Genomic DNA, 27,917 nt, shown 5'->3' on the forward strand with positions numbered 1-27,917 from the left:
ACTAAAGACTTCAGACGGAGATCCTTTTTAAACTAGTTCAGTTTAGTTAATGAAAGCATTACATCCTTTGAAAGATTTTGTTGAACAACCTTTATAAACTTGCAAGGTGTGTAATACTTCATGGATTTGTTCTCCTGCACCCAGGTCATGTCAGCTTTTGATCACTTCAGAGTGCTGAATGTGATGTGATCACTATATTTTTGGTTTTTCTCGCTTTGCTACAAATCATGGTAACTCAAAGGCATGCCACTGTTTCTTGGACCCAGTGTTTAGGAATGACAAGCCAATCCATTGTTATTAAACACTGTCAAGACTCTCTTTACTCTCAACCTACAAAATCATTTTACATCTTCCCTTAGGGACCATAATCATATCGGTCCTTACAAGGAATCACTTAAATCTGTGCCGATGCAAACAATACAGTGTACTGTTGCTTCTCCATTCACAATGAACAGTGATAACATAGTCAGTAGTGGCAAGTCTTCCCAGTGTTTACTTCTGTTGGGAAATTGTCTTGGCCCTGTTCTGGTTCCTTTATGATTAATGAGCAAGTAAGCTTGCTATGATCTTGAGTTTGTTTGACATTATTATGTACATCTTTATTTCTATGTGTATGTGTGTATGTCTGAATGCCATGTGTGGAGGAGCGGAGGGAGGGAGGTTACCTTCAGTGGCCAGAAGATGTCAGATCCTCTGGTGCTGGAGTTACAGGTAGTTATGAGTTGCCTGAAGTGGGTACTAGGAGTAAAACTCACAACTTCTACAAGAGCAGCCAAGTGCTAACTTCTGAACCATCTCTTCAGTCCTTTAGAGGTTTCTGTTTGTTTGTTTGTTTCTGTTTTTTTTTTTCCTCCCTCCAAACAGGGTTTCTCTGTGTACCCTGGCTGTCCTGGAGCTCACTCTGTAGACCAGGATGGCCTTGAACTCAGAGATCTGCCTTCCTCTGCCTTCTGAGTGCTAGGATTAAAGGCATGAGCCACCATTGCCTGGATCCCTTTGTTTAGGTTGTTTTGTTTTGTTTTATTTTGAACACAGGATTTCTCTGTATGTAGCCCTGGCTGTCCTGGATCTCAATTTGTAGACCAGGCTAGCCACCAATTCACAGAGATCTGCATGCCTCTGCCTCCCTGAGTGCTGGGAATAAAGGCGTATGCCACCACCCCAGTGCTCTTTGTTTAAGCTTTTTTTTTTTTTTCAATACAGGATTCTTTGTTTAAGTTTTAATGGGACAGTATATAAAATTTGTAGAGTAGTGGCTTGTCCTTGGTAAGCTATTTATATGCATCTTAATATATTAAGTTTTAATAATAGAACATCATCCTCTATTACTTTGCTTTTGGGAGGGGCTTTTTGAGACAGGGTCTCTCTGTGTAGCCTTGGCTGTCCTGGACTCACTTTGTAGACCTGGCTGGCCTGGAACTCACAGCAATCTGCCTGCTTCTGCCTCCCAGGTGCTAGGATTAAAGGTGTACGCCATCAGGCCCGGGCTTCTTGTTTGTTTTTTGAGACAGGGTTTCTCTGTAATAGCCCTGGCTGTTCTGGACTCACTTTGTAGACCAGGCTGGCCTCAAACTCACAGCTAAAAACCTGCCTCTGTCTCCCTGAGTGTTGGGATTAAAGGCATGCACCACCATGCCTGGTTGGTATTAGTATTTTGTAATTGCATTTGGGGATTTTACCATCCTTCAGAAGTGATTTAAACTATAATTCTCTTGGGAAAACTTAGTCACATTTATATGATAGAATTTTATTTTTTAAGATTTCATTTAATATATTTTATGTGTATGTGTGCATGTCTGTGTTAGTGTATGCCATATATGGTATGCATATGGTGCCCCACAGGACAAAAAGAGTGAGTTGTGAGCCTGACGTGGTGTTGGGACCCATCTCTGGTACTCTACTAGAGCAGCAAGCACTCCTTAACTATACGTCATTTCTCCAGCCCTCCTGCCCCTAATAGAATTTTAAAGATGGAGCCTTGAATGCCATGGTTCTACTCTATAACACGTGGGTACTTTTAAATGTAAAAATAAATTTAGCTTGGTACCATGGTGTGTACCTGTAGTTTGGGCTACTTTGGCAAACATCTAATGCTAAAATATAAGTAATGGCACGTTCCAGTTATCAGAATAGCCTTGCGGGTAAATAAAGTATATACACTTCACATACACTTTCAGTAGCGTTGTCTCATTGTCTGAACTACTGGGACTTTTCTCATTTGTTTCCAAATGGAAAACAGCATAATGCTCAGTTCTCTGAGGGGGGAAAAATCCCAAGAATACCTAAAAATGGTAATAAAATAAAGGACAAGCAGGGTTTAGGAAATTTATTTCAGGGAAACTGCCAGATTATTTTAAGCCCTATGCTTAAAAATAAATCTAATTCACATGACTGACTTAAAATACTGGGGCCAAGAAAAGTCACTGCAAAAGAATTTAATGAAATACCTGGAGTTTGTGCCTAGTTTTCATCTTGGCTATGGCTTTCTGTGAAGGCTAACTTCCTATCTTGATTTACAAAGTAGATTTTATAGTTTATACATTTCTTGTATCTAATAAAATGAAAAAAAAAGAAAGAAAGAAAGAAATGTTTTCAAACAATGTAGTGTTTTCCTAACCTGTGGCTCCCTTGCTGACGTACTGTTCGGATGTCATGCATCGCGTTCTTAATATGGGGTCACTTGGTTCATTTGTCGCATTTTTCAATGTGGAGTAAAGCAGACCCACTTGTTCAATCAGCAATCTTTCTTTTGACCTGTGATCAGACCGAAGGGCTGATTCGAAATAAATACGGTTGGACTCCTGCTAAAGGCAGCGAAAAACATAATCAGAAAACTTCCAGCCTGTCACCCCACAGTCAGTGAAGAAACTGAACTAGGAAATGCCCATTATTTTCATATCCCACATTAATTGTAAGAAACCCCCGCAAGCCGAACAGAACTACAAGTTGATGTGAGAAAACGAATAGGAATTGTTTAAAAACATTGATTTTTCTATGAACTTTTCCTCTTTAATTTAACTGCCTTTGACTTCTACTGATTCCACCTTCCAGAGTCAACATTTTAAGGCTCCCTTGACACACAGGGCTTGGGAACGCCGAGTGCTTTTTCCCATTGAATCATAAACAGGTTCAGCTTGGTGGGGCTCAAGAGCCGACCAGGCTGCTCCGGAAAATCCGAACTGGTGCTGAAATAACTCTCAGGAACCTCCAGAAGAAAAGCACCCTCCTACTTCGCAGAAGGTATCTATCTCAGTGATAACAAGACCCATTTTTTGTTTTTGTTTTCCTTGTTAGAATTCTGCAGACCACAGGCCGAAAGGAAACGACTATAGGGAGCCTGCCAGCACCGCGACCAGTAGCTGGGAAAGGCGCCGGCCGCCGGGACCTCCACCGCGGCTCCGACTCCTCCCCGCCGCCCCCGCCAGGCCCCGCCCCCCGCCAGGCCCCGCCTCCCCCGCCCGTCGCGACCCCGTCAGCCCCGCCCTGGCAGGCGCCAGCGTGCGCGCGCGCGCCGCCCGCCCGTTCCCCTTCCGAACGCCCGCGCCGCACATGCGCACAGCGCGCCGGCGGTCTCCGTTTGTTTGAACAGGAAGGCGGACATATTAGTCCCTCTCAGCCCTCCTCGCCCCACCCCCCAGGCATTCGCCTCCGCGACTCGCCCTTTTCCCAGCCGGGACCGCAGCCCCTCCCAGAAGCTCCCGCATCAGCAGCCGCTCGGACCCTGCGGTCGTCTTCCTCACCCGCCCGCCCTCCAGCCCGTCTTCCCCTGCGACTCCATCGGGCCACCGACCTCGCCCTGCCCGGCCGGACACCGCGGTTAGCAGCCCCAGCAGCGACCGGATAAAATGGGAGAGTGAGCCTGTTGTGCGGGGACCAGCTCTTGGCCGAGGCCAGACAACCCCGGGCCGGGCCGAGTGGGACGGGGGATGCGGGGCTAGTCCGCCTCCAGCGCCTCAGAGCGGAGCGGGGCGGCCCGGGGCCCAGGCGGCGGCGGCGGCGGCGGCAGCTGGCGCAGCTCCTCACCCGCCCTTCGCTTTCGCCTTTTCCTCTTCGCCCTCCCTGGCTGCCCCGAGGGAGTCTCCACCCTGCTGCGCTCCCTCTTCCCGCCGCTGCCCTTCTCTGGACTGGGCCCCCGCCACGGCGGAGGCTGCCGGGGCCCGCTAGGCTGAGGCGCCTTGCCCGAGCGAGCGGGCTGCTGGCGACGGCGCTGTCGGCTGTCGCGAGGGGCTGCCGGGTGGGATGCGACTTTGGGCGTCCGAGCGGCTGCGGGTCGCTGTCACCCCCAGCCTGGGGTCTGGAGAGCCGAGGTCCCCTCAGTGAGGGGGAGGAGGGGGTGCCGGGCGCACCTGGTGACCCCGAGGTTCCGGCTCCTCTGCCCCGCGGCTGCAAACCCACCGCGGAGGAAGTTGGTTGAACTTGCTTTCCGCCGCGGGTACGAAGGTATTGTCACAAGTAGCAGCATCATGTCGACTGGGGACAGTTTTGAGACTCGGTTTGAAAAAATCGACAACCTGCTGCGGGATCCCAAATCGGAAGTGAATTCAGATTGTTTGCTGGTGAGTGCCGCTGTGTTCGCAGGGTTGCCTGGGGTTCCTCTTGTTTGCAGTCTACTTAACTGCAACTAGTCTCAGGTGTGCATAGTCATCTTGGGAAGATGCCAGGTTGCTCTTTTGCAAGAAGTTTGGAGCACCAGTAAACTATGAAGTTCAAGCCCCCCCCCCCCTTTTTTTTTTTAACAGATTCACTGGTTCTGTGCTAGCTACTCTGAACTTCTGGTTTTGATTCAGCTCGTCGTCAGTCCGCCGAACATACTTAGAAATTACGAGTCCTATCAGAACGTTAACACGTCAGTGTTTATAATGTACAGTTTGTTGAAAGACTTAGTGTTAACCTTCCCGACTTATTTGACAGAAGTATTGAAAAATCTACTTTTTATTCACAGAATTAGTTCCCAAGGGTTTGGAGTTTAGACTTGGAAATGGCAATGGAGAATTGAGACCGAGGAAATGATTTTTAAGATAAAATTTTAGGTGTCTTGAGGCTAAAGAAGCTTTGCTGAACGTTAAGTGCAAACACCTAAGATAACTAATCTTAGGCCAGCACAAGGTTGATGGCTTCTAAAACACTGTTAGTAAATATATTTCATAATCGGTTTTGGTGGTGGTGAACTAATTATTGCTACTTTAAAGACATCCTAAAGTTCTTAGGTCACAGAAAGGCAAAATCCTACCTTAAAATGTGTCCAGTTGTTCGTTGATAGCAAACATAATTATTTGTAAATAATAGGCATTTGAATACAGGCAATACAGTTACTAACTGAATTTTTCCATTTACTAACAACTGAAAATTATATATTAATACTTGTAGTTCAAACAAAACCACGTGATCTCTAAAATCATATTTCAGTGTCTGTATGGACATGGGGACTTCAGAGAATTAGCTTTGTACACTCATACTTTGGAGACTTAAGAATAGTAGAATAGTGCCATTCAGAAAGATAACATTTTAAAATCATATTGGATCAGGAAATTTTGTAGATTAAAGTTAGTGTGCATTTCAGTTATTATAAACATCCCTGTACAGTGTCAGTGTGTAAGGTTTCTCGCCAAAGCTTTCACAATTGCTCTAAACATAATTGACTATGAAATGAGAACATATGGGTAGTGCGTTTGAAGTGCCTCATCCACATTATAGATGTTCTTCATACTGAGAAACAAGGTTGATGCGTAACAAATTTGAAGTCTTTTATTGAATACCTGAAGTGAAAGGAATTATAATACGTATCTAATGTATTCCACATCTGATATATCTTTCAGTATTTGTTGTTCTTAGGTTTTATTGTTGTTGCTAGTGGTTCTGCCAGCTGAGCCCAGCACATGCTGGCAAGTACTCCATCATCCAGCTGCTCATCCTGTTTTGGTTTTTGCTCCTCCTATTATGAAGTAGATTATAAGGAAGGTTTAGGAGCATTTTTTGTTTTTTGTTTTTTTTTAATTGGTAGTTTTCACTTTTGCTACAGCATCATTTGGTAGGAATCTGATAGAGTTGAGAATACAAGGAAATAAGTATATGTTACATGGACTGTTTTGATTAAATCCACTTAGGAAAATATCCTTATACACACAGAGAAACAAAGTAAAAAAGTTTACAGATTGAGAAAACTCCTGATTAATCTCAAATGACTATTTAGTATTTTTCTATCAATCATCTTATATTATGGAAACTGATGGGGAAAAATGGTTCTAAATTGAGAGTGCCAGGGTATGCTTAATGATCAGTTGGCTACTGAGTTGAGGATAGCATAAATAAAGGTTGGATGTATCCATGACTGTGACATGTTTAGAGAAGATAAAGTTGGAAGGATGGGGTTAGATTTGTAGGATTTGAGTGCATTTAGGGCTGTCACAGAATGAATGAAGGTGATTAATCCAGTAGTTATATGTAAGGTAGGTTTGTATGGAAAAAGACTGGTGATAAAATGAGATTGGAGAATCAGATTACCATAATAGTCCACATAGATGGAACAACAAGCTAGGACATGAAAATGGGGAAGGAAGAATTGATGGAACTTGATTGACAGAGATGAGAAACAGAGAAGCATTAATTAAATGTTTCCAAAAATGTTAAGCCTGGCTTATTATGGTGAGAATGGCGAAAGTAATAAGGTTTGGTAATTGCTCGAGAAGAATAGATCTATAGGTGTATTTTAAATATGTTATATTTGACAAGATAGTGGGTAGAGTGTGAAGAAATGGCCTGTAGATTATTGGAGATGTGAAATTAAATTTACAGTAAAGAATGATGATTTGAAAATCATGTACATGGACTACAAGTTGAGACTGATGTAATGAAAAAGAATAACCCCGAGAGATAGAGATAAGGGTAAAAGATGTAGGTTGAGTAAAGAGGAAGAGCCAAAGAAGCAAGCGCTCAAGGTCTCATTGTTAAGGTAGCCGTGTATTAGGAGCATAAGACTTTAAAGGAATGTTTGGAGAATGAATAGTGAATGGACAGATTTTATTACTTTCTCAGTGTTGTAATCTTACAATCTTGATCTTTTAAAAATTCCGTTATCAAAAGTGACTATTGAAATCTTATTATCAAATCACTCTGAACTTTAAAAGATTGGAATTTTCTTTGGAAACAGAACTCCATTTCCCAGTTTCATAGTGTCTAGCATGAATTTTCCTTGTACGATATTTTCTATTTGCCATTGAGCATTCATTCATCACTCATTTACCGACTTTACTGTCCATAGTGACTTATCAGGTCACTGTGCTTTTCAGTGAGTCTGTTCTTGTTTTGTGTGGAGCGTGAACTTGTTTTAGATTGGAGATATAACCACCTTGGTTGCCTCTCTAGCTTTGTATATATTTGTGCCATGTGCATACAGGTGCTGTCAGAGGCCAGAAAAGGGGTCTCAGATCCCTTGGAGCTGGAGTTATAGGTGGCTGGCTGTGAGTCACCGTTTGAGTACCAGCAACTGAACCCATGTCCTTAGCAAGAGCAGCAGGACTTCTTAGCTTCTCTCCAGCCTCTGTTTAGATTACCCTTGCTGACTGATTTAGCTGATACTGTGTTCATATTTATTTGCCACATGTAGTACTTGTCATTCTAGTCTTTTAAAATCTCATTTATTTTATTTTCTTTTTATTTTTTGTTTTTTTGAGACAAGGTCTCTCTGTGTTAGCCTTGGCTGTCCTGGAGTAGCTTTGTACACCAGACTGGCCTTGAACTCACAGCAATCCACCTGCCTCTGCCTCCGAAGTTCTGGAATTAAAGGCATGCGCCACCACGCCAGGCTAATCTCATTATTAATAGGTAGTGGTATTGTTTGCTTCTAGAACCACTCTTCAGTAATAAAAGCTTTGAAACTTTGTGGTTTCACAATAGTTTGTTGACAAATGTCTTTAAATCTAACTATACCCAGAAAAAAAAAACCCACTATTTTTGGGGGGTGTGTGTGGATATGAAGCAGTAATAATACTATCAATATACCTGGAAGAAATGCCAATAAGAAGCTGTGCAACCATTTCTTCAAGGGCCTGACTTTCTTTTCAGTTTTCTTCTAACTGGTGAAGTGTAAGATGTGTGGGTAGATGAAGGGGAAGGAAACCATATTACTTACAGCATTTTAGCACTGGTGTGTCCCTTAGTCCATATTTGTTACTACTTTTTCTCAGTTTTTTTTTTTTTTCAGAATTTGAAATGCAAATGTAAAATGAGTATTTGGATGCTGGTTTTCATTTTTCTTCCATGAAGTTATCTTTTCTGTATTCTTTTTTGTTGTTTGTTTGTTTGTTTGTTTGTAGACAGGGTTTCTCTGTAGCCTTGGCTGTCCTGGACTCATTTTGTAGACCAGACTGGCCTCAAAATCACAAAGATCTGCCTGCTTCTGCCTCTCTGAGTGCTGTGATTACAAGTGTGTACCACAGCTCCTGGCTTCTTTTCTGTATTTTTAACTAGTACTTTCCCTATCTTTTCATTGCATATTTATCTTTTTTCTTTGCCTTTAATATAATAGATAATTCATTCCAAACTAGAAGCATCGGTTACTTACCAGTCTCTCCATTATCTACAAATACTTTTATTTATATATTCATTAATTGTGTGTGTATCTGTGTGTCTGTGCTATGGATGTCAGAAGACAAATTTTGTGGAGTTGGTTCTTTTAGTTCACCTTTTTGTGGTTGCTGAGGAAGTAACTCAGGTTGCGAGGCTTGCGGTGCAAGTATCTTTATTGATTGAATAACCTCATTTGCCCTTTATTCTTTTATTTATTCCAAATCTTAAATATTCAACTGTCTTTTAGGCATCTCTGTTTGTATAGCATATTATGACCCAAATTTCTTATATTCTGAAATAAGATATTTGTGTTGTTAGTATCACTACTATTTCCATCACGCAACAGGACATTTTGCTTTTGGCAGTACTAGTTTGCATTTGAGTTCTTAAAAAAGACTGAGTAGATTGCTGCATAATCTCCATCCCTTTACCAGTTGGATTAATCACATTTGAGAATATGCTGCTGTTGGCAGAGTGAATAAAACCTAATATTCTTTGTACCTCAGTGCCTACTGGTTCATAGCTGTATGCCTGCTAATGTTCAAAGCTATGTGTCTTCTGTTGTCCAGAGCTGTGTGCCTATTACTGCTCATGATTTTAAGTTTATGGGTACTAGTAGGACATATGATTGATTTGGATCAAACCTTTTTCCTTGACCTTTTTTGTTTGTTTGTGTTTGTTTTTTGTTTTAAAGAGATGGGGCTCTGTCTTAGTCACTGTTCTATAACTGTGAAGAGACACCACGACCAAGGCAATTTTTATAAAAGAAAGCATTTAATTGGGGCTTGCTTATAGTTTCAGAGGCTTAGTCCATAATCAGCTGAGAGCTACATCCTGATCTGCAAGCAGAAGACACACACACATAGACACTGAGCTTGGCTTGGGCTTTGAAAACATACTTCCTCCAGCAAGGCCACACTTACTAACCTTTCTCAAATAATGCCACTTCCTTATGATTAAGAGCATTCAAATATGTGAGCCTACGGGGAGCGTTCTTACTCTAACCACAGGTTCTCACTATGATGCTGAAGGTAGCCCCCAAGAACTCCTGGCTTCAAGCAGTGAAATTCTTGCTTCAGTTTTGGAAGCATGCATAGTTTAGACTAGACTGTTCTGATGTTCTGATTGTTAGTTTATAGCTAGGATATTAAAAAAAATTAGTCTATTTCACTTACACATAAATGTTTTTGTAGATCTAAATATGACTTCAAATCTAGGCCTTGTCGTGTGTGAGCTGGAGGATTTTAAGAGAGTTATTGTAACCTCTGAAAGCTCATTTTAGCCTCAAGAAAATGAGAGGTTATTGAACTAGTTTGTTAGAGAATTAAATAATATAAATTATCGTAGTTTATGATGGTTAGTAGCCTGATAATTGGTACCATTATTGTCCTATTGTAGTGTTACTGGTACATTGTCTTCTTCAAGTACAGAGTAATTTACCTGACACTTAAGGCTATAATCCAGATATTGAAACAACCAAACCAAATATAACTAAAAATATAGACATTTAGAGGAGGGGTTTTTGAAAACTGTTTACTTAGTCATGTTTTATTTTGGAGTTATGGGCATTAAGCCCAGGACCTTGCACATTCATGACAAATGTGCCCTGTAGTCAGGATTTAAAATATATTTGTGGTTGTTTGACTAGGAATGGCCCTGTATTAAGGAATGGTGCTACTTGACACCATTAGTGGGATTAGGAGGTGTGGCCTTGTTGGAGGAGTGTGCCACTGGGGGTGGGCTTTGAGGTTTCAAAAAGCCCATTCTAAATGCAGAGACTCTCTATCTTCCTGCTGCCTTTGTATCCATATCTGCCAGCCTCTTCCCATGCTCCCCACCTTGAGGATGATGGACTAAACCACTGAAACTGTAAGCAAGCCCCAATAAATGCTTTCTTTTATAAGAGTTGATGTGGTCATGGTGTCTCTTCACAGCCACAGAATATACTAAGACAATACTAAATTTTACTAAGGTTTTAGGTTAGTATGAAAGGCAGATGGGAGTTAATTAGGATTTAGATATTATCTTCTCTTTTTATGTGTCTCCTCTGTACTTTGAGTATGTCTTCTGTAAGGGGCCCTCTTGCACCACAAGAACACTATGGGTGTACAGAGAAGTGGATCACAGTGACAGGCAAGACATGAATTGGGTCATTCATTAAATCTGCTTCAGATGTTTTTAACTCAGAAAAGGGAGCTGCATATAAGATTTAAGTTAATTAGCCTTTATAATATTGTTGTTCAGTTTTATGTCATGGTTATAAATTTTGGTATACAGACAGTGAAAACTACAGATTCTATAGTGGAAATTACAGATGAGGTTATATATCAGGAAATGGAAAGATCCACTAGTATCACTTTCCTATTCCCATACTCACACAAAAAAGAACCATGTGGTTAGTTGAAGGCCACAGCATAGCTGTTTATAGCACACATGTTTATGTGTAAGAAGAGATGCATAGCTGCTTGTCATTTAAAGGAACAGCCTCAGCTACATCCTTGGGGCCCACGTGATGGAAGGAGAGATTGACTTGTCGTAGTTGTCTTCTGACTTCCGCATGTGTTATGTGTGCCTGCGCACACATACTGTCTTAGTCACTACCATAGTGCATGAGGAGACCCGTGGCCATGGCAGCATCTAACTAGGGCCGTGCTTACAGTCTCAGAGGCAGGCAGGGGAGGGAGTCTGGGTCTGTCATATGGGCTTTTGAGACCTCAAAACTCACCCCAAGTGGCACTACTTCTTCCAGCTAGGCCATACCTCTTAATTCTTCACAAATAGTGCCACTCCCTGACGGCTTAGGCATTCAAGTACATGAGTCTATGGAGGCATTCTTACTCAAATGACCACAACTACACGTACAAAATAAGTCAGTGTACTTTTTTTTTAAAGGTGAACATCTAGATAGTACTGTAATTTATAACAGGAAATGATAATTAAAAAACAAACGATGCTGTTGGCATGATGGTAGTGAAGAGAACACTGGACTGAACGTTCAAAGCATTCTCATAGTCTTGTTATTTATTAACTCCTTGTAACCAACTAAAAATTTTTTTCTTGTCAGCTACTTTTTGTAGAATGATAAAGAGTTGGGTCAGATAGTTATTTATGAGCTTTGTATCTGTGCAGTCTAAGTCATAGTTTTTTACATTATCTTTGGGGCTGGAGTTAGCAGTTTCAAGAGCACCTGTTGCTCTTGGAGAAGAGCCAGTTTTAGTTCCTAGCATTCAAATTGTGGTTCATAACCATCTGTAACTCCAGTTCCAAGTGACCTGATGCCCTTTTCTGACCTCCAAGGGCACCAGGCACATGCGTGGTACATATACATATGTGCAGGCAAAACAGTCATACGCATAAAATAAGTCTAAACATTTTGAAGATTTATCATTGGTTTGTTACTTAAGCAATAAAATTTATAGATTTAAATGTAGTGGGCTAGAAGTACAACTATAGGAAATATCTTTGGGCTATGCTGTTTTTGGAAGTAATTCCTAAACTAATTTTTAATTGTTCTATTTGGCACTTGGTTTTGTATTTTGTAACTTTTATAACTCGAGAGTACCGGTTCTCCAACCCTCCTAATGCTGTGACCTGTTAATACAGTTCCTCATGTTGTGGTGGCTTCCAACCATAAAGTTATTTTTGTACTACTTACTAGTTGTAATATGTTTTCCGTGGTCTTAGGCAACTCCTGTGAAAGGATTGTTCAACACTCCCCAAAGGGGTCATGACCCACATGTTGAGAACTGCTGCTCTAGGGTTTGTGCATTTTGAACAGAAATGATAATCAAGATACTTGCTTTTATATCCAGTATAATATATGTGTGAGCCCTGAGTGTTGGTACCAACTTGTGATCTCAGCATTTAGGAGGTACAGGCAGGAGGATCAGGAGTTCAAAGTCATCCTCAGCTATATTGTGAGTTTAAGGTTAGCCCGGGCTACTACAGGTCCTATCTTAAATTACAATACAGTGTGCCAAGACATAAAATATGTGTATGTATTTTATTTTTCTAAAATGTAGCCCTTTTCTGTTTGGGATTATGAAATATAAAGTGTACTTTTCTTATAATTGCTAAATGGTTAGAAGGAGGCTAGGTACGCAAATTAAAGTCTGATATTCTAGAGAGGCAAGAGGTTTGTTCTTCTTTACTTTCTTTAAAAGGTTGGCTAACCTCTAGCAATACTTCCTGTACTAACTTTTGGCAGGAGATTGATGTTTTCTGAGATTGTTGTCTGATACTAACTTTGGAACGATGCATCATGTTAACTCCTTTTCCTTTTTGCTGTCATTCATTTACTCAATAATATTTATTTGGTATGTACTCTGTGCTTGGAACTGTAAAAGGCAGTGGGGACACCATGGTGAGTTAAAAACAAACATAGGTCATATTTTCATGGAATTCATAATTGTAGGAAAAAGATACTAAAGTCTATCACACTAAGTGTTGGGGCAAGGCTTGAAGGGGAGATAGGATATATATGACCCTTGCTTTTACTTTAAGGTATGGGATATATTTAAAGACATGTGCTAAAGCTGTCTGAGTGTATATGTTTTATATATGTCTGTGGACTTTCTGAATCAGATTTATTTGAGGAACTTTGGTAATTTTATAATGAAGAGTTTCAAACATACAGAAGTAAAGTTGCATACCCACCCCTGTTGCTCAGGGTTCTCATTTCCCAGAATTTGTGATGCTTCATCTGTTTATCATTCACCCTTTTCTTACCACAATGTGTTAAATTCTATGTATTGTTATTTCATCCTTAAGATGCTTTAGTATCTCTTAAAAAACAAAACAGAGGACATGTTCTTACCACCACAATGACTTATTGTATCTAACACAAACACTCCCTATTATCATTAATTTCCAGTTTATGTTTATATTTCTCTTGAGTATCTAAAATGATTTTGTTTTGTTTTTAATCATTACTTTATTTTTTAAAAAAAAAAGCCGGGTCTGTGCAAACTAAACAGCCAGTACATGTTACTGGCTTGGTTTGATTTGTTTTTTAAAAAGATTTTTAAATATAGAATCTCCTTATCTCAACTTTTCATCCGTCATCTAAGTCTTTTTGAAGAGACCATCGGGGCAATACTGTATCTTGTATCTGTTTTATCATCTGGAATTTTCCATTCCTATACCTACTGTATTTCTTGGGTAAATTGATATATCTGAAACCTTGGATTAACTGTGTTGGACTTTTTAGTAAATATTTCCATAGATGGTTTTGTTTTCTTTTGTATTACAGCAAGAAAAATGTATAATTTTTTATTCCTTTCACATTTATTAACTAATTCTGTTGAGTCAAGGACTTGTCATATAACCTGTGGCTGTTTAACTTTGAAATACTGATCATGATACAAAGGATGAGTGCTTCAACTTTTAATTGCTACTTTGCAGAGGAAGGTGTTTTTGGAGTCTTACTGTGATAGGCTTGGCACAGACAAAATGTTACAAAGGGAAGGTGATATTCAAGGAAACCCTTCAGTGAGGTGATGATGCAGTACCCCTGGGACTTCACCTGTCACTATCTCAGGGACTGAAGGGAGGGCAGCAGAGAGAAGCTGGGGAGGACGCTCCATGGAAAGGGAGGGCCACACGTTTCAAATAGAAACAAGCATTTTTCATACAGCAGTTGACAATAAAGGAGCCCAGGGGATGCCTCTTAGCCTCCTCCTCAGCCCTATAGTCTCTCGTGGTCTTTCGTTGCCTGAAAAGCTACTAGAGGTGCATTTTCCCCCTCTACCATGTGGGTTGCAGAAATGAAACTCAGGTTGCCAGGCTTAGTGGGCAGCATCCTTCCCTGATGAGCTGTCCAACTGACTGGACAGTGTGACCTGTTTTTGACTGATGGGAATCCTTGATGTCAGTTCTCATGTTTATATGTGATCCTAATAATTTTTGACAGAACCCCCCATTTTTCCCCCATAAGGTGCTGAGGCTCATCTTGCAGGTTTCTTGTCTCGGGCTTGAAAATTAGCAATTATTCCAAGAAATTTTCTTTTGATGTTTTGAATTCTCATTGCTGCTGGCGTACAGTTGTTTCTTGTCCTTATTTGGTCAGTAGGGCTATTTTATTTTTGAATTTTAAGCAGCTTACTGTTACTAGGTTATTTCAATGTAAGTTGTTTTCAGTATTTAGGAATTTATTCTTTTTTTTCTCCTTTCCATCCCCTCCTCTGATTTCAAGGTACAGTTGATAAATTCTCATTTGTATATGTCATCTGTTTTTTCTTACTTCTTTTTAGGCTTTCATTTTATTTAAAATTATTTAGGTTTATTTTTATTTTATATGTTTGTTTTGCTTGCATGTATGGCAGTGCACCCTATGCATGCATGGTGCTCATGGAGACCAGAGGGTGTTGGAACTAGAAATAGATGGTTGTGAGCCACCATGTGGGTGCTAGCAACTGAATGTGGATTTCCTGGAAGAGCAACAGGTACTCTTAACCTTAACCATCTCTTTAGCCCCCTATTTTTATGCTTTAAAAATTAATCTTAGCCTTTCTTTTTACAAATAAAGACAAATACATGTATCTATAAGTTTATATTCATATTTCTACCCCTTTCTGACTCCTAAAAATAGCTTATATCAAACTGTGGAATGGAGTTCTTCATTCTTTTTTGTAACTGCACAGTGCTCTACTTTGTAGATGTTGTTTCTTCAGTCTCTTATCAGTGAATACTGTGTTAAGTTTTTGATGTTAGTAATATTGTATATAAGTCTTATCTTGCCATTGTCATAACATATATACACATACATATACATACATATATATGTGGGCTTATGCAACATTACTGATAGAGTTATTAGTTGATCACTTGTCCAGTGACAATTTAGATCACTTATTCAGTGCTATATTAAATAGTACATTTCAGGATAGACTCATAGTTCCAAGTGGCCCAACACTTTGAAAGAGAATATTTGAAACACTTACTTGGAATACAGGGTGTTTGACTTCCAACTTTAAATTCTTCGTGGAATAAGAGTAGACCATTCTTTCATTTATGTGCGTAAAACACATTGCCCTTTCTGTCCTGCTTGTGCTGTAAATTCAGTATCGGTTACCTATAACTTAACCTAAAAGCCAGTAACAGCTTGCACAAGCTTAAACAAGAATGGGTGCTGCTGGAATAATGCTACTTTCTTTTTTTTTTTTTTCTTTCTTTTTTTTTTTTGGTTTTTTTTTTTTTTTTTTTTTTTTTTTTGGTTTTTTGAGACAAGGTTTCTCTGTGTAGCCTTGGCTTTCCTGGACTAACTTTGTAGACCAGGCTGGCCTTGAATTTACAGCGATCCACCTGCCTCTGCCTCCCGAGTGCTGGGATTAAAGGCGTGTGCCACCACCACCTGGCTAATGCTACTTTCTTTGTGTGACAGATGAACACCTGTCTCTTGCTCCCTCAGAAGATTTCTACATAAGGAATGATTCAGTCTCATAATCCAGAGTGTCTTTAAAAGTTTATTTCTAGAAGTAAGATTGCAGGGTTGGAGGTATATACATACATAAAGTTTCGCTCATTATTTTAGGAGTCTGTCTTCTAGGAATGATGCTATTCCCGTAGTAGAAGTGAGATTATTGTCCTTACCAATAGTATATTTCTTTAGTAGGTGAGGAGTAGTATCTTAGTCTATTTTTAATTTCCTTTTCTCTTACAAGTAAGATATATCTATATCTATCTATACCTATCTATCTATCTATCTATAGATATATATATATATATAAATAATTTATGTGTGTGTGTGTTTTTTGCTTGTGTGTATGCATATGTACCACTTGCATGTCTGCTGTCCTCAGGTTAGAAGAGGTTGGTTTTCTGAAACTGGAGTTAGAGGGTTGTGAGTGACCATGTGGTTGCTGGGAACTCAACCAGGGTCCTCAGGAGGTGCTCTTAACTGCTAAGCCACCTCTCTAGGCCCATTTTTCCATATTTTTATGGTCCTTTCTGGGTTTTGTTGTTTGTTTGTTTGTTTGTTTTTTGGTTTTCAGTTTTTTGAGACAGGGTTTCTCTGTATAGCCTTGGCTGTCCAAGTCTCACTTTGTAGACCAGGCTGGCCTTGAACTTGCTGCGATTTGCCTCCGGGGTGCTGGGATTAAAGGTGTGCACCACCATGCCTAGCTATGGTCCATATTTTTAAGAACTCTTGAGTTTCTACTTATTTTTGTCTAGCTTTACAACATTTTCTTCTGCATTTTAGGGGCTCTTTATATATTAGGACTTTAGTCCCCTTTCTATAGTAAAATACAGTAAGGCAGTAAAAGCAGCAAGGGAGGTTACTCCTCATCCTACATCTGTTTCCTTTACTCAGTTGTAATAGGTTCCTAGTTGAACAGTGAGTGAAAGCATGAGTTCTGGTGCAGGTTCTGAAACCAACACGATTAGCCACTTATTAGCCTGGTGATTTGGGCACATTTCTTATGAATAGTTTTAAGATTCAAGCACATCATCTTCAAGTAAGAGTAAGCATAGTTTTTTCTTAGGACTCCTAGGAATGTTAGAAAGGGTAATGCCTAGAAAGTGCCTGATGGCGAGTCAGTATTGGCTATCATTGTCACCATCCTTGTTGTTAGTATCTTCATTATTGTGTCCTGTGGAAAAGAACTTGGGTTGATTAAGTGAATTATTGTTTACCTCCCCATTCTACAGTTCAGCTTTTTATTAGTTTATTATCTTGGGCAAATTATCTAACTTAATTGGGCCTGAAGATATATAGTTTGTAAACTTGAGGATCGTGATAATACTTCATAGGTTTTAATTATGCAGATGAAATGAACAAGTATCAATAGTTACTCTTCTGCGATCTCGATAGAGGCCAGTGTAGCTGGGAGTTCATGAGCTCTAGCTGTCCGCCTCTGCCTCCTGAGTGCTGGTATGAAGGAGCTGAGCTACTATGCTGGCTGGGTACTTAATTTTAAATGTTCCTTGATTATGGTCTTTGCTTTCTGTTACTGTTTCTTCCATCCAAGTCTAAATTTTAATGCAACATTCTTGGACTAATGGACTAGTCTAGCAGTTTGCCAGTTGTAATCAATACTATATTTTTTGTTTGTTTTTGTTTTTCGAGATAAGGCTTCTCTCCTGGACTCCCATTGTAGACCAGGTTGACCTCATACTCACAGAGATCCACATGCCTCTACAGGTGTGTGTGTACACACACACTTGTTTTCTTTTTTTTTTTCCTCCTCTGAATTGGATTGTAGGTAATAGAACTCAGCTTAAATTTTTGCATGCAAAATGAATTTATAGACTGAGAGAAAACTGATGTGATTAAATGTGAAGATTGAGTAGATCCTTCTCTCTCTTCTCTCACTCTATCTTTATATTGGCATCATTTCTTCCTAGTCACATAGGAAAATACTGCTGCTAAGAGTACTACAGTGTCTTTGACCACTAAATCATTGACTGTCAAGTCTAGATCTCAGAAAGAAAAATTGATTGGTTATAAAGTTGGTTGCCCGCTTAACTAATCAGTTATGCTGAGGATCACATGAGAACTCTGGGAGTGTCCAGTTTCTAGGAAAATGACAACAATATAGATGTTCATCATATATTCTTAGATGTTGGCTACGTAACTTAAACTCTTTTAAACTGAGTGGAGTTAAGAAAAATGTACTTTATAGGTTGTCACGAGAATAAGCGCTTGACATTTTTTTGTAGCAGTGTTTGAAACCTCACAAGAACAGTAGAGCAACCGGGTAAGTAGTTGGTTTTTGGCCCCCTTTATTAATGTGTCACATATTCTTCTGGCCTGGCTGCCAAGGGTTTTTACCTCTGAGAGTTTATCTTGCTGTTGGAGGTTGCTGACTGGCCTGCTGGCAGTACCCTATTCAGATGCATCTCTCATACCATCTATAACCTTACTAAGTAGAAGTTACTAACCTCTTGTTGCTTTTACAGTTTTAGATTATTATCTTAGTGAAAATAACAGGCTTGTTACTTTCTCTTCTGACATTAGAGTATTTTTAATTAGATCCAAGGACTGAATTAAAAACTACTAACTGGGATGCTGCTTTGCTGTGATCATTAGTTTTGAATGACATGGTGAAGGATTTCCAAATGCTTGTTCATTGATCAACTACCTCAGAACCACATACATATACCATGTCAAAACCAGCTTCCACAGAGGTAGTGTGGTGGATTTTGCATTCTTAGTAGGGTTTGTGTGTATGGGTTGGTAGATATTATGCCTCCTGTATCTCTTTTGGGAAACTACTGGTAGGAAATCAAAGTAAGAATAAATAGGAAAAGTCCCATTTAAGATTTTTTTTTTTTAAGTTTGTGCCTGCACATGCTCATGCTTGTGATTATGTATATGGATGTGTTTTGGCAGAAGTCAGTTGTCTCCCACTGTGTGGATTCCAGGGCTGAAAATTAGGTACCAGTCTTGGTAGCAAGCACTTTCATCTGCTGAGTCCTCTAGCTGGTCCCTGGATCATTTTGGGTATGTGTGTCAAATTTTATATCAAATCTGAATAAAATGATCCTTTATTAAATTTCTTCAATTCCTGTTTCTTTGCCTGCCATAAGAAAAGGACTTGTTTTCTTTATTATATTTGTTCATTGATTTTTGTGTCTATGGAATTATTTAATGTGAAAAAGCTATACAAGAATAGTTTACTATATATAAGAACAAATATTTTCACAAAATCAAGTGATCAGAAATTTGACAATTTTTTCTTCAATGAAAACTTATTTAGGCTGTTTTAAGACCTTGGATTCTGAGCTATTATATTTGTGACACTAATGTTCTCCAGGTAAGCTCACGCAGGCAGCTATCTGATGATCTTGTTCATAGATGTGTCGCTTGTTTTTTGGAGTAGTAATCCCCCGTCATGTTTCTGAATTTCAGATGAGAGATCACAGCTAGTAGTTGTAACTGGTGTTCACTACTTTATGGGCTCTTCTTTCTTCCACCCTTCTCTACCCCCTTTCTTCTCCCCATCTAACACTAGGTAAGAGAGGAAAGGATCCCTGACTAAAGTTAGAAGTTAGGAAGGGAGGGCATGGTGAACATTGTTGTCAGACTACTTCCTGCTGATTAAGAGTGCCATGTTCCTTGGGGCAAGTTTGGTTTTTGCCATCAGGATATATAATTTCTTCTTGTTGTTTCTTCTTTGGGCATTACTACTTAACAAACTGACAAACAATAGCCAACCAACAACCTCCCTGAATGACCAACAACCACCGATGCCTATGGGGCCATAGCATTTATATACCCTCTCAAAAGTCCCCAGAATTCTAAAGGTCACACAATCACAGCAACTATCTGCTGCTGGCAAAATCACACTTCTGCTAGAGCATGAGGCAAGTAATAGTCAGCTCCTGGAGAGCAGCCCCATATCCCCACATCTGTAAACAAAACACATATACTTAAAATATTTCTGTGTTCATGAAATGAAAATTCCAATGTCACTACAAGTAATCCTTATTTTAAGATTTGGCACATTTATTTAATATTTATAATAGTCTGTGGACTAAGTGAAGCATATTATTGCCATATTTGAATACAATTACACCTCAGAAAAAGGTGCCTAGTAAGTGGCAGACTTGGTGATGTTTACTATGTAGTATATCAGGATGAATATAACAATTAAATGTGCCTCAAAGATAAGTATTCCTGTAGGGAGTAGGAGAGAATATTTGGTGCACAGAATGCAGTAAAAGAAACTTTAAATGAAACAAAAATAAAATGTAGATACCTATTAAAATGTGAATGGCGAGCTGGGCATGGTAGCGCACACCTTTAATCCCAGCACTCGGGAGGCAGAGACAAGTGAATCGATGTGAGCTCGAGGTCAGCCTGGTCTACAAAGCGAGGCTAGGACAGCTAAGGATACGCAGAGAGACCTTTTCTCGAAAAACTAAACAACAACAACAACAAAATGTGAATGGCAAGGAGATATACAAAGCTGTAAGGAAAAGACCTTAACAGATATTTATTGACAGGGTTATGAAACTAAGTCCTGTGATGTTTTATCTTAGAAGCTATAGTCACAAATTTGACCGGACAAGGAACTGGTAAAATGGGTCAGCCTGGTTACCTGAGCGTAATCCCTAAAGTCCATGGTAGAGAGAACTGACTCCCATAAAATGTCTTCTGACCTTCAAGTATATCCCATGCCCCCACACATGTAAAATATTAAATAAAAACATTTTTTGAAGACTATGATGAGATGAGGAGTAAACATGAGATCATTGTCTGAACCTGAATTATATTATAAGGTTAAGATAATTGTCTACTGAGAACTAAGCTGCCTATAGAAGCAGCAGAAGAGAATTCAGGGGAAGAGATGCAGTGGCTATGCCTTAACATTTTAAAGAAACAGACAGCTGTTTATTAGCATGATTACTTTGAAAGCCACATGCACCTGGAATGTGGATATGAGCGTTGTCTCCAGTGCATTAACTCAGTGCAAAGCAGCTCCATGGAAACGGTTTTGTACTTCTATTAATTTCTGTTCCTTGAAGAGGACATCAAGGAACTATAGCTCCAATAAAGCTATTTCACAGATAACAAGAGCTACAATGTTGGGTGTGGACACAACCAGTAAACATCTAGATTGAGGTAACTTGAGTGTCTATTCTGGGAATTGGCAAATAGAATTGGAGGAGTGTGCTGAGGCTCAGCTACTCACTTTGTTCTGGGTTTCCAAATGATTGACATCAGGCTGCCACTGCTGTAAATTGAATGTAGGAGCAAGCAAAGATTGGAAGGATGTTTGCAGATAATCCATAGGGGTAATTTTGTTGTCTGGAGAACTTGTCTTCTGTACTGTAGACTTAGGAATTCTGCCATCACTAGCCTTTGACTGCTCTGTGGATGAATTTCCTGTTAACTTGAGTAATGGTTTTCCTTGCTATAGTTTTTTGACATCATTTGTTTCTCTGATATAAGCTGTGGATCATGAATGTTATTGTTGAAGAGATATTGTATATAATACCCTGCAGATTCAAATTCAGGCGGATCATGGCTTCTAGTAACCTGGTCAGTTCTCCAGTTTATCCTGGGCAAGACAGATAGATCTTTAAACACCTAGGTGTATTCATTCATTTCCCTCTCCTCTCTCCTCTGCTCTCCTCTGCTCTCCTCTCCTCTGCTCTGCTCTGCTCTGCTCGGTGCTCCCCCCACCCCCCACAGACTGCCTACTAAACATGGATTTGCAGTGTCTGGAAAGTAGGTGTTACTAGACAGTATAAGCTATGAAGTGTGAAGCGTGGTGTGGTGAATAGTTGTGGGTTGCTGATTAATGACACCATTATGCATACCTTTCAATTTTAAATAATAGTAACGTTGCCAAGTTTAGGTAAAATAAGATAGGAAGTATCTTAGTTGGCTTTCTATTGCTGTGATAAAACTATGACCAAAAGCCACTTGAAAAGGAAAGGGTTTGTTCTAGCCTAGAGTTTATTGTCCATTAGTGAGGGAAGTCAAAACAGAGCAAGGAACTGAAGCCGGGCCATGGAGGAACTCTTGCTTCCTGGCTTGCTCTCTAAACTCATTTTCTTACAGCTCCCAGGACTACCTGCCCAGGTGTGGCACTGCCCACAGTGGACTGAGCCTTCCAACATCAGTAATTAATCAAGAAGAAGATCACTTAGAGACAGGACAGAGGAGAGGAAATGGGTGTAGTGAGACCTATACTTATCTGTGGGTATAAGTATAAATATTTAAAATATAGTTAGGAATTATGGTCATTTAGTAAAGTGGAGGTTATAGGTTTTTCCTTTCAAGACCCATGATTTCACTAGCCCCAAGTAGTTGGCTAGGTTTCCAGTGCCAGGCATAGCTTTCTTCTTGTTGAGCATACCTTAAGTCCAATTAGAGAGCTGTTTGTTATCACCGAGATACCATGCCACTATTGCACCCATAGGATTATTGTGCCGTGCTGATTCATAGGCATCACATCTGGCTAGGACTATTTGCTACTTCCCTCCTTTGGAATCTTGTGGCACCTTCTGATAACAAGTTAGTCCTCAGGGATGAGGCCAGGATCCATTGAGGCTTGTGTCTGAAGTACATAGTATTTTCAGCAGTAAGGACTTAATTTTAATCCCTAGAAGGTAACCAGAGGCAACAGCAGTAGTTTATGTTTTGGGAGTCTCTTGGACAACCCTGATGAATGAAAGTGGCCTTCTCATGCGTGGTACAGGGGGTTTTGTTAGATAGTCTACTGCTCTTGTGAGGGGAATTGTCACTCCAGATGGGAAATTTTTAAATTTAAATTGTGTGTGTGTGTGTGTGTGTGTGTGTGTGTACATACATATACATATACATGTACTACAAGTAATTTTAGGTATATAGATAATATGATTCCTTATGACTTTTTTTCCAGATACCTTTACTGTTATTTTACCTTCTTCCTCTTTTTTTCCCCCTGCATTTATCTTCTCTCTCCCTAATTAAAGCCTCTCCTTTCCTATTTCCTCCTTCAAATCACCTTTTATTTCCTCCCCCAAGACAGGATTTTTCTGTGTAGCTTTGGCTGTTGTGGAATTTTTCCTGTAGACCAGGCTGGCCTCGAACTCACCAAATGCCCCTGCCTCCTACCTCCTGCCGCCTGCCTCCCAGCTTCAAATCACTTTTTAAAAACCTGCAGTTTGGGTGTTTGGAAGGGCAGAGTTAATCTTGATTAAGACTGGTGTATTGGTTTTGATTTTTCTTTCTATGAGTCATATTTTTTGTGATGTCTAAGATGTCTCCACTAAGCTGTAGGTCTCAAAGTCTTTTCTGTTCTGTTCTGTTTGTTTGTTTGTTTGTTTGTTTTGAGACAGGGTTTCTCTGTGTAGCCTTGGCGGTCTTGGACCCGCTTTGTAGACCAGGTGGCCTCAAACTCACTGAGATCTGCTTGCTGGGATTACAAGTATGCACCACTGCACCCAGCTGATCTCAAAGAATTTACCGTGTTTCTCCCTCCCGCTTCCCTGAAAGGTTTAATTTAACATTTAAATCAGTGAGTTAATATACATTGTGAAGTTTAAGTTTAAGTTCATTTTACTTGTGGTTATGTATCACTGATCCAGAGTTATCCATTGAATTGCTTTTCTGCAGAATTATTTGGCTATGCGTCATTGGTCTTTTTCTGGTGTTTCCTGGACTGTGATCTATTTTACAGTTTTGTCCTTCTATGAATAGTATAGGGTCTTGATTATTATGGCCATGTAATGGTTCTCAAAGTTGGCTATAGTGGTTTCAAAATTATATTGCTACTTTATGGGGTTTTTTTTTGCCTTTTCATATTAATTTAAATATGTGACCGTATCTGTAAAAACACTTGTTAGGATTTTGTAGGAATTGCATCAGCTCTGTATCATTCCTATGTTGGGAGCACTGGAGTCTGTTTCCTCTTTGATCTATGAATACCATGGTTATCTTTTCATTTATTTATCTAAAAATTTATTCTCTTGGTGTTTTGTAGTTTTTAGAATAAACCATGTATATGTTTTGTTTTTTTAATTTTTAAAAATTATTTTTTAAATAATACCAAAGTAGTCCCTTTTTATGTGACCAGATAGATAATTGACATTGCAATTTTCATTTTCAAATATTCATTGTTAATATTTAGAAGTACAGTTAGGTTTTGCATATTAATCTTCTGTATCCACTGATTTTGAGTATTGTTTGTGTCACCTGTAAGTATAAATAGCTTAATTCTTTTTTAGTCTGTTTGCCTTTTATTCCCTTTATTGCCATATTGAACTGGCTACAAGTTTCAGAACTGTGCTGACAGAAATGACTCACTCTTGATATTTGAGAGAATGCATTTGTGTGAACATAGGTTTCTTTTTTTAATTATGCTTTATCAAGTTAAGAAAGTCACCTATAGTTTTCTGAACGTCTGAGTATTGGATCCTTTCCAATGCATTGTTTGTGTCTATTAATATAACCATCTGATTTTTCTCTATTTTAGAGAGAATGTCTTTAATTTCCTTTGAAACTAGCTATTCATAACATTGAGCTATAGTGGTTTACATTTTCTAAAAAATATTTTTAAAATTTGTTTTTATACCGGGTGTGGTAGACCACGCCTTTAATCCCAGCATTGGGGAGGCAGAGGCAGGTGGATCTCTGTGAGTCCAAGTCCAGCCTGGTCTACAAAGAGAGTTCCAGGACAGCCAGGGCTGTTACACAGAGAAACCCTGTCTCAAACAAAACAAAACAAAAACAAATTTGTTTTACTTGTGTGTGGGTGTGCCATGCCTCAGCACATGTGTGGAGGTCATGGAACAACTTATGGTAATCATTTTTCTCCTTCCATCATTTGGGTCATGTGGATTGAACTCAGGTTGTCAGTTTGGTTCGCTGAGTTGTCTGGCCACGCCCTGTGGTTTCCTTGTAAGTCTTGCATCTTTGGAGTAAGGCCTGGTTGGTTTTGTTTAATGTTGTTGATCTACTCTTGTTAATACTTCATAGCCATATTCACGAAAGATACTGGTTTGTATTTTTCTACTTCATCTGGCTATAATGTCAGGTTATTATTGACTGTACAAAATGAGCTAAAAGTACTCTTCTATGTCCTAGAAGAAAGTATGTAAAATTGGTGCTAATTCTTTAAAGGTTTTATAGAATTATTTGGAGAAATTATCAAGCCCCAGCTCTTGCTTTCTTTCTGGTAGTAGTAAATACTAATTAATATATTTATATTGAATTACTTGGTTAGCTTGTCCTTTTTAAGGAATTGTTGTTGACTATCAAAATTGCCACTTATTGTTGTTGTTGTTGTTGTTGTCGCCACATTTCTTGTATTTTCAAGATCTTTTGTGATCACATCTATTTGATTTCTGATACTAATGCTTTGTATTATCTGTTTTCCTCTGATGAGCTTGCTAGGTTGTTAGTTTAGTTATTACTGTCAGAGAACCAGCTCTCTGTTATCACTTTCCTCTGTGTATTTTATTAATATTTGTTCTTGATGACTTAACTTTCTCTGGTTTGCTTTAGGTTTAATTAGCTCTTTGTTTTTTTTTTTTGTTTTTTTTGTTTTTTTTGTTTTTTTTGAGAAAGGAATTTAGGTTGTTGATTGAAAATCATTTCCTCCCCGCATCCCCAAGACAGGGTTTCTCTGTGTAGCTCTGGCTGTCCTGGAACCTACTCTGTAGACCAGGCTGGCCTTGAACTCATAGAGATCCACCTGCCTCTGCCTCCCTGAGTGCTGGGATTAATGGCAAGCACCACTACTGTCAGGCTAATAACTCTTTTTGTTTTATACAAGCTGGCATTTTACACCTGGGTTTTTCTGTAGCCCAGCTCTTTTCCGATAAAAGCATTTAGTACAGTTTCCTTTCAGCATTGCTTTAGTTGCATTTCACATATTTTGGTATGTTGTATCTCTATTTCCTGACAGTTCAATATAGATTTGTTGGTATATCCTTGAGACTTCCTTTGACTGGTGAATTACTTAGAAATCTGTTTTCCCCCCATGTGTTTGGATGTTTTCCGTTATCTTTTTGCTTAATGTGGCTTAATTACATTTTGATCAGAAAACATATTGTATGTTTTTAATTCTTCTAAATGATTGAGAAGTGATATGCAAAGGAGACAGACTGTCCTGGCAAGCACTTGTGGAAAGATACGAATATTAGGGTAAAGATGTGGCTCACTGGTTAAGAGCACATTCTGAGTTCCCAGCATGCACATAATGGCTCACAACCATCTGTGACTCAGCTCTAGAGGATCCAACACCCTCTTCTGACCTCCGTTTGCACATGGCATGCATGTTGTACAGAGACATGCATGAAGGCAAAGCACGTATATACATAAAATAAATAAATCGTTTTAAGGAAGAATGTGAATACTGCTGTTTTGGGGTGGAGTGTTTCATGTCAGACCCTGTTGTTTCATGGTGTTGAGTTTCTGTGGCTGTTCTTTTGCCTAGGTCTATCAGTTGTGGAAAGTGAAGTGTTTAGATTGCCGATTAAAATTGTGTATTTTTATTTCCATCAGGTTTTGCTTTTTCATTTCTATTTCTGAAGTTGTGCGCATACACATTTTAAAAAGCTTTGCCTTTCTGGTGGATTGATACTCAACACAGTACCTTTGAGGATACCTTTTGTTTTGTTTTTCAAGCCTGGGTTTCTCTGTGTAGTCTTGGCTGTCCTAGACTTGCTTTGTAGACCAGGCTGGCCTTGAACTCACGAAGATCCACTTGCCTCTGCCTCCTGAGTGCTGGGATCACAGGCATGTACCACTGCATCCAGCAAGAGGACAACTTTTAAAAGATGCTGATGTAACTTTTCTCTTTTGTAATGAATCTGTGCACCGAGTAATTTCTCATCTTTTTATGTTTAACCTTAGTGTATATTACATTAGAAGTGAATTTCTTTTTCTTTGGTTAGTAAATCCAATGTGTAGGCTTCTGTGAGGATGCTTTCTGTACACTTATTTTATTATTTATTATTTATTATTTATTTATTTTAGTTTTTTTGAGAAAGGGTTTCTTGGTGTAGCTTTGGCTGTCCTATAACTCACACTGTATGTTGACCAAGCTCATACTCAGAGATCTGCCTGCCTGCCACCTGGCTGCCGGTATACTTATTTTATTCTTCTAAATTAAGGCGCGTTTTTCTGTGGGTTTTAATTTTTTTAAAAATTCATTTGTTACAGTATGCTAACTTTGGAAATCAAGTTAAACTCTATTTTCCACTCTATTGTGTTATCTTTGTTTTGTTTTTTGAGACAAGGTAACTTCTCTTGCAAGTATCCCAGGCTGACTTTGAACTTGCTTTATAGAGGAAGGTGATCTTGAACTTCTGATCCTTTTTCTCTACAGGCTTGAGCCATTGTGCCAGTTTATTCAGAGCTGTGAATCAAACCTAGAGCTTCCTGCATGCCAGACAGTCATTCTGCCAGCTAAGCTATATCCCTAGTCCTGTTTTTGCTTATGATTGCAATACCTCTTTGCTAGTGATTGCTGTACTCATCTAATGTTTATCTTCATTTATTTAGATGAAAATTTCTTTTTAAATAAATGTATGAACACCAGAAACACATAAAAGCATCATAAAAAAGAAAACTACCTTTCTTGGTCTTTGCACGTGTTCTGTGCTGGCATATTCTTAACCACTCAGCTAGCCAGGTTTGCCTAGTGGTGAAAGTATAAGGCCTAGTAGGGTTTTGTTTGTTTGTTCATTTTTAAACATGCTTTTTTGCCTTGATCTGTGGGTGATTTTCTAAATACTGTCTTATACGTGGCTGATTTTGAGTATATATATACCCCAAATAGTCTCACTGAGTCTAGGTAGTCTATTACTGTGTTGTATCAGAAATCTCTCATCTGCTCCCAATCTCTTGTCTTGGTTCTCAGTGGAGCTTGTAGTAGCCATTACGTAGCAAAATTTTGTGAATAGCACGT

At 39.2% G+C, this 27,917-nt stretch overlaps 1 protein-coding gene across 1 annotated transcript in view; it reads left to right on the top strand.

The window, feature by feature from the left end:
- The first annotated feature begins 4,249 nt into the window (after positions 1–4,249).
- The window catches only part of ROCK1 (Rho associated coiled-coil containing protein kinase 1), a 112,165-nt gene continuing 88,497 nt past the window's right edge, over positions 4,250–27,917 (top strand). The window contains exon 1 of the mRNA XM_084780709.1: positions 4,250–4,556. Within this exon, the coding sequence (XP_084636835.1) occupies positions 4,464–4,556 (93 nt within the window). The 5' untranslated portion in view covers positions 4,250–4,463. The remainder of the gene's footprint in view (positions 4,557–27,917) is intronic.

The sequence above is a fragment of the Acomys minous genome, assembly GCF_964271855.1.
Source record: "Acomys minous genome assembly, chromosome: 4".
In the NCBI taxonomy this organism is placed as follows: domain Eukaryota; kingdom Metazoa; phylum Chordata; class Mammalia; order Rodentia; family Muridae; genus Acomys; species Acomys minous.